This window comes from Nerophis ophidion, linkage group LG09, assembly GCF_033978795.1.
Source record: "Nerophis ophidion isolate RoL-2023_Sa linkage group LG09, RoL_Noph_v1.0, whole genome shotgun sequence".
In the NCBI taxonomy this organism is placed as follows: domain Eukaryota; kingdom Metazoa; phylum Chordata; class Actinopteri; order Syngnathiformes; family Syngnathidae; genus Nerophis; species Nerophis ophidion.
In genome coordinates this window covers 37,825,731-37,837,829 of record NC_084619.1, presented here as the reverse complement: position 1 = coordinate 37,837,829, position 12,099 = coordinate 37,825,731, and the positions used below count along the sequence as shown (strand labels likewise).

The 12,099-nt window shown below is 38.4% G+C and overlaps 1 protein-coding gene across 3 annotated transcripts in view; it reads right to left on the bottom strand.

Moving 5' to 3' along the window:
* papolg (poly(A) polymerase gamma) overlaps window positions 1–12,099 on the bottom strand; it is a 59,453-nt gene that overhangs the window by 28,642 nt on the left and 18,712 nt on the right. For all 3 annotated transcript variants that reach the window (XM_061910941.1, XM_061910942.1, XM_061910940.1), the window contains exons 5-7: window positions 6,184–6,293; window positions 900–953; window positions 56–167 (exon numbers count right to left, since the gene is read on the bottom strand). In XM_061910941.1, coding sequence (XP_061766925.1) covers window positions 56–167; window positions 900–953; window positions 6,184–6,293 — 276 coding nt within the window. The remainder of the gene's footprint in view (window positions 1–55; window positions 168–899; window positions 954–6,183; window positions 6,294–12,099) is intronic.

The window sequence follows — 12,099 nt, the reverse complement described above, 5'->3', positions numbered from 1 at the left end:
GTTAATTTAATGTTAATCAGTATGTGTAGGCGTCTTCAGAGGTCATGTGGATTACCATTAAGACTTCGAATGCAACGAATGTCCAAATTTCGCAGGATGGAATCTCCTCGTAGGTCCAGGTTGTCTGGAATAGATTGTAATGCCAGTCTGGCAAAAAGCAGGTCAATCTGTTGAGAAACAGGCACAGGAGTCATATTTCTAGTTAAATTCAGGGAGACTTTGGAAAAATTAGAACGCATAAGTGAATTGCCAATAAGCAAACTGAACAATAGTTCTGCAACTCAAATATTTTAACTAGTAAGCAGGCGCAGAAAAGTAGATTTACATTGCACACATTTACACAGGAAATTGTAGTTGGGGACAATTTGGTGTGCACAAGACTGTGCCCCCAAGTTTGATTTAAATTTTCCTTGGCATCTTGGGTGCATAATACTTTGCACTACAGTGTAAAAAACAAGATAGAGATACAGGACTCCATATTAAAATGTCTGGCAAGTGCTGCATGTGAACATTTGATAAGGTACTGAGTAACAAACATTAAAAGTGTACTCTATGATATGGAATTAAATTCTGTGCATCCTCCTTCCTATGTAACTTTCAAGAATCGATCACAATACACTCAACTACGCTATGCACATGGACTTGTTTGTGAAATTGTTCGTTGGCCCAATAACCCCCGTCAGCCAGCCATGACATTTTTTGCATTGTATGCTCTTTATGTACCATGGCTTCTGCTTTTAGATCAGTGGATAGTATCAGTCAAACGTGTAGACAAACCTAATGTCACATAACGAGGAAGCAAACATTTGACTGGTATTGTGTGCCTAAACTTTACTACATCTTGTTCCACTTGTGATACTGCTTTATTTACCTCTACTGTGGATTTTGCAGTAACTTACCTCTATCCCGTCAAATTTGAATTTTATTACAGGAACAAAGGCATCCTCGACAGCCTTAAAAACAGAAAGAAAACCAGGTATTTCATATGGTAAGCTTAATATATGAGAAAAGTACATCAGTACATCTACTCCTTCCATTGATTTGATGACCGAATGAAGAACAAACTTGGTTGCTGAGACTGTGAAGTTGTCTAAAAAATAGGGGTGTAACAGTAGGTGTATTTGTATTGAACCTTTTCGGTACGGGGGTTTCGGTTCGGTACGGGCGTGTATCGAACAAGTTTCTAAGCTAAAGTCTTAACAAGCTGCTTTGCTTCTTCTGCCTCTGTCTCAGCACCCAGCATTGTCCCACCCACACAACTATCTGATTGGTTACATATATGGCAGTAACAGCCAATCAGCAGTGTGTATTCAGAGCGGTAACAGCAAAATCAGCATTGCGCATTTAGAGCGCATGTAGTAAATGCTTCAGCGCCAAGCAGATAGGTGTTTAGCAGGTGAGCATAAGGCAGTGTACTCTGCCGAAATGATAATAAACACCTCTCAGTCAACTACTGCTAACATCACTATGAGCCCGTTGACCTTCTACAAACTTAAAACTGCAGCTCAGTTTGCTCGCAGTTCTGGCTTGAGGTGAAAGCTGATTAGCTTTTAGCATAACGTTAGCTAATTTTGCGTTTTGTGTGTGTGTGTGTGTGTGGGTTTGTTTTACGGACAGAAAAGCTTTGAATGGCAGGGTCCCTGCTATCACATGTTGATAAAAATATCACATTTACATAATGAAAATCAAGTACAGGCTTCCCTAATGCTGTGACAAATTAAGCATGATGAGTTGACTTGAAACTGTTTAATGTTGCACTTTTTATATAAAGAAGAAAAGTTTTGTCATTTTATTCAATCTGAGCAACAAAAGAGAGAAAGTTTAATGCTGATTAATGTGGGAAAATTTTTTATAGTGTACCCAATGTTAAAAAGATAAAGCCATTGTTTACAAATTTGGTGAATAAATAACCCCAAAATTTATATTTTGTTGTTTTCTTACTGTATCGAAAATTAACTGAGCCGTGACCTCTAAACCGTACGTACCGAACCGAAATTTTTGTGTACCGTTACACCCCTAATATATATACATACATACATACATACATACATACATACATACATACATACACACAGGGTTGTCCTGATCAGATATTTGGATCGGATTGGCCGCCGATATTTGCCAAAAAATGCGTATCGACAAGGCATGGGAAAATGCCGATCCAGATCCAGTTTTAAAAAAAACTCCGGTCCGTGTTTTCCAACACACCGATTTATATAATACATTCCACTCTTCTGCTGCTCCCTGAATTTCATTCCGCATTTTCCAGAACACCTTCAAAACATCCACAGGTCTGCGTTCTACCCGTTCAGACAGCCGTGTGAATTAAAAGTTACGGTAAAAATGTCAGCTGTGTGGGATTATATTATCCTACAAAACGAAAAAGATGAAGAGGTGGAGTGCAAAACATGCCACAATAAAGTCAAGCGTGGTGGTAAAGTTGTAAGACATTTTAATGACTCTTGCGAGTGAGAGGCATTTTAGCACTCATCATAGATGAACACAGGAGCAGGCTGACACCTGAGCATCTTGAAGTGCTCGTCTTTGTTAGAAAGAATCTCCCCATTATGCTTGGACTTCAATTGTTTGCCCCCCCTGACTGGGGCAAACAATTGAAGGGAGTGTGTAGATATATATATATTTTTATTTTTTTTTTACTGTTTTTACACTTATTTTACACCTATAGTGTGCTTTTTGTGTAAAATGAAATGTAATTAAATGTTTATTAATTAAATGCAAAAATCTTCACATTTATTGGTGCATTACATATTTAGACAATTTTGACCATTAATTTATGTCAAAAGCTTAATCATTTTGTAAAAGAGCTTTAAGTGCATTATGCTTGTGCAAGGTACTAATTTGAATCCTTTATATTTTCTTCGCGCAGACAGACTCGATTGGCGCACCGTGCTGTTATTGTGAAGGGGAAAGCGTGCGGTGCTGTTGTTGTCGGTGAAGCGGCGACTTGTGAGGCTGTAAAAAAATAAAAATAAAAATAAATAAAAAGAGCGCCTCTTAAGCTGCGACCACTGTTAGATCATTGTTGTTACATGGATGATGCTGTTACAACAACACAACAGATTAAATGTATGGATTGTGCTTGTTAGCTTTAGCTTCGTAGTTTAGTTGCTGTTTCAAATGACTGTAACAACATTCACATTGTTTATCATGAAAGGGCAGCTGTGGTTGAGTCAATCAATCAATGTTTATTTATATAGCCCTAAATCACAAATGTCTCAAAGGACTGTACAAACCATTACGACCACGACATCTTCGGATGAACCCACAAAAGGGCAAGGAAAACACACCCAGTCTGTCGGGGATGACTGAGCGAACCGCACACATTACTTTACAAAACAAATGTTTGTGCTCCTCACAATGACACTGTTTTAACTTACATTGATGTCAATTTCCCTGATATTATTTTGAGTTATCAGCGGGTTTTGTTTTTTTGGCCAATTCTGTGACTCCATCTATGGTTATGTGAACGCACAAATCAGGCCTTACTTTTTTGTTGAGTTTAGGTTTTATTGATTAGGAAAATACTAGCGCAGTGTCAAATAAAAATTAGCAACCATGGTGATATCCCAAACTTCTAATAGACATGTTTTCTTTTTTCCCCTCATTCGCTCCTCATCTGTTTCTCTGTCACAAGCTCAGGAATTTGCATGCACGTTGTGCGGCCCATTAATCTTTTTTTCTCCGATTATTATATTTTCGTAATCGTGAGAAGCCATAATAGATATCAAAAATAAAATTTGATTAACTGTACAGCCCTAATTTATTTGCAGCAACATCAGCATGCTCATGGACTTATTGGCTTGTGTGCCCTCTACTTAGGTCGTAAACACAAGGTTTCTTACAAATGCATATTAGTGTGGTATCGGAGATTAAGTCTTGATTACTCTCCTATACCCCCAAAAAGTGCTGTACTGACATTGGAACATCTTTATATTTAAGTGATTCATTGGTGTACCATTAGATATAAAATATATACCACTACAGTTTGAGAATTACTTGGCAAGAGGAATAGGGGAAATCCATTTAATAGAGGACATCTGGGATCCCTGTATATAAACAGCTGTGTGCCTTTCCAAATCATGTCCGATCTACTGAATTTACCATGGGTGGACTCAAATTAAGCTGTAGGAAAGTCTCAAGGATTATTGGTTAAAACAGGATGCACCTGAGCTCGCTTTTGAGCTTCATAGCAAAGACAGAATACTTACATGTACATCAAATGTACATATAAATGTACATTTGATTTCGTAGTTATTTTTTTTCATACATTTACAAAAATGTTTTTACATATTGTTATTATGTGGTATCAGGGCTGTAACGGTATGTGTATTCGTATCGAACCGTTTCGGTACGGGGGTTTCGGTTCAGTTCGGAAATGTACCGAACGAATACACATGCTAACAGCGACCGGGCTAGGACAACATGTATAAGCCAGAGCTTGAAGACCCTCCAGCCTCGTTATGATCTACCATTTAGGAACACTTTGGCTGCGCGATACAACAATGGAGGACGGAGGTTTGCCGATATTGTTCAGCAGCTGCTTCTGAGAACACGTCAAACATATTGCATCTTTCCTGCTTCCGGCTCCCAGAGTGTCTCTCCTGCGCTCCTCGAGCGCAGGGGAGACACTCCTCCAGGGCTGATGTATTCGGCCCTGGGTCTCCAAAGCTCAGGACTCCAGAATAAATGAAGAGTCCGGCAATTAGTTGCAAATTGTGGCTTTATTGAGGTCTTGCACACAGCCAATCCAACTAAACACTGGCCACTCCCGCACTCTACCGCTCCCTCACCTTGCTCGCCCACACACTCACCTCACATGGTGTAACATATTAAAGGGCCACCCACACACACACACACACACACACGCTACTCTCATAAAACAGTGGTTTTCAAACTTTTTTATGCGAAGTACCCCCTGTGAACACTTTTTTTAATTCAAGTACCCCCTAATCAGAGCAAAGCATTTTTGATTGAAAAAAAGAGATAAAGAGGTCAAATACAGCACGATGTCATCAGTTTCTGATTTATTAAATTGTATAACAGTGCAAAATATTGCTCATCTGTAGTGGTCTTTCTTGAACTATTTGGAAAGAAAGATATAAAAATAACTAAAAACTTGTTGAAAAATAAACAAGTGATTAAATTATAAATAAAGATTTCTACATATAGAAGTAACCATCAACTTAAAGTGCCCTCTTTGGGGATTGTAATAGAGATACATCTGGATTCATGAACTTAATTCTAAACATTTCTTCACAAAAAAATAAATCTAACATCAATGTTTATGGAACATTTCCACAAAAAACGGCGGGCGGTGTTGATGAACGTGGACCCCGACTTAAACAAGTTGAAAAACTTATTGGGGTGTTAGCATTCAGTGGTCAATTGTACGGAATATGTAATGTACTGTGCAATCTACTAATAAGTCTCAATAAATCAATCAAAAAAAGCACTTTATATGTAGAAAGGTTTTGTTAAGAAACCATTCTGAGCCTTATCTTATTTAGTTTTAATTTTATACATGCTGACCACATTAACCCTGGCAATGGACCCTGTGTGTATATGTATGTTATGCCATTGTTTACAAATTTGGTAAATAAATAACCAAAAAATGTAAATGTTGTTGTTTTCTTACCGTACCGAAAATGAACTGAACCGTGACCTCTAAACCGAGGTACGTACCAAACCGAAATTTTTGTGTACCGTTACATCACTATGTGGTATACAATTATTCCATTTTGGAAACCGGCTTTAACATTCAATGTGGAAAAAGCGAAGTGCTGTGAATGCTTTCCGAATGCACTCTAAATCCTTAATGACAAAAAATTAAAATCATTGTTGTAAACCTAGAACCACCTGTATACCTTATCAAGAGTTGCTTTTCAAAGAAAACCAAAGTCATGGCGCATAATTACTGGAGGGTAAAAACTTTAACGAAGTGCAAAATGTTTAACTTCAGAGCAATGCTGACCTACATGAATGCTTTAAAAGTCTTATTGTAATGTAGATATTTTATAAATGTCAAGGATCTACAGTGGGAGGGCAGTTGCTCCCCCTCACCCCATGTAGATCCACATATGGCTTGTGTGTTTATTTATTCTTAAAATTATACTATATAGGAGTATCATATACTATATATTCATGCAGCGTAAACTGGCTTACCCTCAGGTCTTTAATTTCTTCATGATGTTTCAATTTTTCAAAGAACGACTGAAAAAAGTCTGTCCTCTCCACATGACGAGGTGCCACACATAGGGCATCAATATCAGCTCCTGAAATGAGCAGCACCTTGGTCAGCATTACACAAAAATCCACACATTAATAACTTATAAACAGTGATTTCATCAATTTCCATTTATAATAATTATACAGCAGTACTTGAACATGCAAGTATTTTGAGATACCAGCGGCCTCTCGGCTTTTAGTTATATTTTAAAGGAGAACTACGCTTGCTTTGGAATTTTGCCTGTCGTTCACAATCATGCGAGAGATGACGATGGATTATTTGTTTGCGTTCTAAATATTAAATAAATACAATCAAAAGTCCATTAACAATGGAGCCTATTGGAGCCGTTCTTTTCCACCTAATCCTTGGGAAGAAACAGGATGGGGTGCGAGGGACCAAGCGTCTTTCGTATCGCCATTTCCGGGTTCTAAATGACTGTCAACGTGTACGAACAAGAATGCGTCCTCAGGTGAGATGCATGATTTATGATCTAAAATAAACTTTCAGAGATCAAGGAAGCAAGGAACCACTTTGCCATTCAATCAGGTCAAAATTGTACACAGGCTTGTGATCACAGCATCACTATAAAGAGTTTGACTGCGTTAGTGCTTATAAAATCAATATCACTAATACTTGGATAATATTCAAATCACAAAATGTGAATGGAGTATTGTTGGTGGTTTTTGCATGGTTATTTATTGGATTTTATGGACAAAATAGAGGACCTCCCATTGCCTTTGCTTTAAGCGGACTTTAAAGGCCTACTGAAACCCACTACTACCGACCACGCAGTCTGATAGTTTATATATCAATGATGAAATATTAACATTGCAACACATGCCAATACGGCCGGTTTAGTTGACTAAATTACAATTTTAAATTTCCCGCGGAGTTTCTTGTTGAAAACGTTGTGGAATGATGACGCATGTTTGTGACGTCTCGGGTTGGAGGGGACATAATAGCCCAGCACCACACATGGCTAAAAGTCGTCTCTTTCTTCGCATAATTACACAGTAATTTGGACATCTGTGTTGCTTAATCTTTTGCAATTTGTTCAATTAATAATGGAAACTATAAAGAATAATACTGTTGGTGGAAAGCGGTGGATTGCAGCTGCCTTTAGCACCGAAACACAGCCTGTTTTTCTTTGTTTGTTGTGAAGCTTTAACACAGAGCGGTCAAGCGAACATGTTTCTCTACGTCAACCAGCAAGTTTTTGGATGGCAAAATTGTGATAATAAGTCGGCTCTTACCGGAGACTTCAGTGGATTATGCGACTTCCTCCTGCAGCTCAAAAAGGCAGCTGTGATCTTTGCTCCTCCATTGGCTTCTCTGAGAGACACTGGTGTTCACTGCTGCCATCTGACTTTCAGGTATGACTTTACAATCTCACTAAAACACTATTAAAACAATAAACAGATAAGGGATCTTCCAGAATTATCCTAGTAAATGTGTCTAATTACATCTGAAACGGTCCCACTGCGGCCGCCTGGAGCTGTCGCCTTTTTTTTTTGTGCTTCACTCTAACTTTCCTCATCCACAAATCTTTCATTCTCGCTCAAATTAATGGGGAAACTGTCGCTTTCTCGGTCTGAATAGTTCTTGCTGCAGGAGGCTGTGATTATAAACAATGTGAGGATGTGAGGAGCCCTCACACCGGTGACATCACGCGCACATCGTCTGCTACTTCCGGTAAAGGTAAGGCTTTTTTATTAGCGACCAAAAGTTGCGAACTTTATCGTCGATGTTCTTTACTAAATCCTTTCAGGCAAAATATGGCAATATCGCGAAATGATCAAGTATGACACATAGAATGGACTTTCTATCCCCATTTAAATAAGAAAATCTCATTTCAGTAGGCCTTTAATTTACATTATTTATTTAATCTGTCGTCATGTCTTTCATAATGATTGTGAACGATAGGCAAAATTCCAAACACAGCCTTTTTAACCATTAGATGTGTTAATATCTATAACAGAATTGCTTGAGAAATAAAATTGTATTTTATTGTTACATGTTGCTGCTCTTGCTTCGTTTAGAAAAGTAACAAATCTAAGTTGATTAAACTGTTTACGAAGAGCGGCATCCCGCCCTTCAACCATTAGGACGAAGAAAGTTAGTGGAAGAAAGAGAGGCCAAAATAAAAAATAAAGTCGGTGACAAAAAATAACAAAACTTTTAAAAATATGCCCTAACAGGCAAATCAGCCACACGGCGCTGTCTGTACCCATCCCACAAGCTGTTGCAGCATGTAGCCGTAAAAGTCCAAACAACGAACATTTATCCACAAAAATATTGAGAAGCTGGAAATTCTGCTTGATGTGTTTCAACTTTTCTAGCCCTGACTCAAACTGGACTGTCAAGTAAGAGTGATTTCTCCGGTCAATTACTCAAATTTGTCTAGATGCAAAAAAACAGTGATTTCCTCATTCCTAGACAAAAATGGTTTTGCCAGATGTCAAAAGAGAAAAACAGGCAGCTCTATGAAAACTAATTGCTATTATTGTACAGGGAAAAACTGGATGGACAAGTAGCTTAAAGAAAACATTGCGTTTTCTAGATCCTCTGGGTAAATGCTGAACAATTACATGAAATTATTGTAGTTAGTTGGAGTATATGCAATTTTAAAGTTTTTTAAACTTTTTATTACCTTTTCTTTTTTTTGAGGCATGTTAAAATTGTGGTGTTTTCGGAGGGCCAAGCATGGATTACGTATGTATAGGTACACAAAAACGCATATACAAACATGTATACGCATACGTGTATACACATACACATGCGCACACACACAGGCGTACGTGCAGAGGCACATGCATACGCGCGCAGGTGTACGCAGAGGTCTACGCATACGCACAGGTGTACGTATACACATACATATACACATACGCATACACATATATATAAAATCAGCTACTACTATAAAAAGTGATCTCGCGAAGAGATTAAGAGCATAACGCAAAGCCAAACTGTAAGTGATTGAAACATTTTTTATTACCCTTTCTAGATATTCTCAAAAATACAAGAGCTAGTGGCTTTGACAAGCAGCTACTAAATCAATTTACCTGGCTCAGGCATGCTGAGGAAGGCATGCACTGTTATTTATGCCAAAAGCACTGTGCACCAACACAGCAGGCAATTGCTGCCTCCCTAGCAGTTGCTGCTAGGGAGGCAGCAACTGCAACCAACCAACTACAGGCTACACATATTAAAAAGACATGAGGTGATGGCCATTCACAAAGCAGCAGAAGAGAAGGAGAAGAATATTAAAAATTGTAGTATCTAAAAATACTCAACTAGTAGTAAAGTTACAAAGACTAAAAATTATATAGTTTAAATAGATATTTTAAGAAATATTTGGTTGTTGTTGTTAGGGAGAACACTGCAGTGTGCTATTGCAGCACAGGTGGATATGGACCACAGAGTGCTTGAAGGCTGCTTCAAAATCATCTGAGTGTCCCAAGCAAAAGTGGCCCCACCACAAAAGCTATGAGTCTATCATTCTCTTATGCAAGTGCTTAGACTAGGGTTGTCCCGATCCGATATTTGGATCGGATCGGCCGCCGATATTTGCCAAAAAATGCGTATCGGCAAGGCATGGGAAAATGCCAATCCAAATCCAGTTTAAAAAAAAAACTCTGGTCCGTCTTTTCCAACGCACCAATTTAAATAATACATTCCACTCTTCTGCTGCTCCCTACACTCTGTTCCGCATTTTCCAGCACACCTTCAAAACATCCACAAGTCTGTGTTCTAACCGTTAAGACGGCCGTGTGAATTAAAAGTTACGGTAAAAATGTCAGCAGTGTGGGATTATTTTACCCTACAAAACGAAAAAGATGAAGAGGTGGAGTGTAAACGATGCCACAATAAAGTCAAGCGTGGTGGTAAAGTTGTAAGACATTTTAATGACTCTTTAGAGTGAGAGGCTTTTTAGCACTCATCATAGATGAACACAGGAGCAGGCTGACACCTGAACATCTTGAAGTGCTCGTCTTTGTTAAAATGAATCTCCCCATTATGCTTGGACTTCAATTGTTTGCCCCCCCCCCCCCCTGACTGGGGCAAACAATTGAAAGGAGTGTGTAGATATATGTATATATATATATTTATATATTTTTTTAAGTTTACACTTGTTCAAGAGCAAGTATTGATGCTAAGTTATAGACATTCTATCCCACTCAGGTTGTTTGTGTGTTTTGCTTTTTTTTAAAATAATGTTTACAGCATTATTTGCACTTTATACCGTTCACTTTTTTACTGTTTAATGATGCCATTTCTGTTTGTCATGTATAATTTTTGATATTTTGTGTTTATCCTTGAATACCAACTATTGTGTATTATTCAAACTCACCTAATTCAGCTGGCTAGTTGTTATCAAGAGTACTAAAATCCTTTCCAGCATGAGTCTGACAACTAAGTAGGCTAAATAACTTTGAACTTTAATACACGCTCGGATAGAACAGTATCGGCCAGTATCGGTATCGGATCGGAAGTGCAAAAACCTGGATCGGGACATCCCTAGCTTAGACTGTATTATTTCGCTGGTTTGAATGTATTGACCTGCGAATTTTTGCCGATGAACAGTATTATTGCCGTTATTTTCATGAGGCCAAATTAACCAACGATGTAGTAATGATACATAATATTAATGCATGTATATCCTTTCAAATGCAATTAACTTGTATTTCTTGTATATTTTAACCTTATACAAACCCTGTTTCCATATGAGTTGGGAAATTGTGTTGGATGTAAATATAAACGGAATACAATAATTTGCAAATAATTTTCAACCCATATTCACTTGAATATGCCACAAAGACAACGTATTTTATGTTCAAACTGATAAACATTTTTCCCCCCAAATAATCATTAACTTTTGAATTTGATGCCAGCAACACGTGACAAAGACGTTGGGAAAGGTGGCAATAAAAACTGATAAAGTTGAGGAATGCTCATCAAACACTTATATAGAACATCTCATAGGTGTGCAGGCTACTTGGGAACAGGTGGGTGCTATGATTGGGTATAAAAGCAGCTTCCATGAAATGCTAAGTAATTCACAAACAAGGATGGGGCGAGGTTCACCAATTTGTAAGCAAATTGTCGAACAGTTTTAGAACAACATTTTTCAACGAGCTATTGCAAGGAATTTAGGGATTTTACAATCTACGGTCCGTTAAGTCATCAAAAGGTTCAGAGAATCTGGAGAAATCACTGCACGTAAGCAATGATATTACGGACCTTTGATCCCTCAGGCGGTACTGCATCAAAAACCGACATCAGTGTGTAAAGGATATCACCACATGGGCTCAGGAACACTTCATAAAACCACTGTCAGTAACTACAGTTGGTTGCTACATCTGTAAGTGCAAGTTAAAACTCTGCTATGCAAAGCAAAACCCATTTATCAACAACACCCAGGAACGCCGCTGGCTTCGCTGGGCCCGAGCTCATCTAAGATGGAATGATGCAAATTGGAAAAGTGTTCTGTGGTCTGACTAATCCACATTTCAACATATATTTGGAAACTGTGGGCGTGGTGTTTTCCAGAACAAAAAGGAAAATAACCATTCGGATTGTTATGGACGCAAAGTTCAAAAGCCAGCATCTGTGATGATATGGGGTTGAATTAGTGCCCAAGGCATGGGTAACTTACACATCTGTGAAGGCACCATTAATGCTGAATGGTTCATAGAGGTTTTGGAGCAACACATGTTTTCATCCAAGTAACGTTATCATGGACGCACCTACTTTTTTCAGCAAGACAATGCCACGTGGTACAACAGCGTGGTTTCGTAGTAAAAGAGTGCGGGTACTTTCCTGGCCCGCCTGCAGTCCAGACCTGTCTCCCA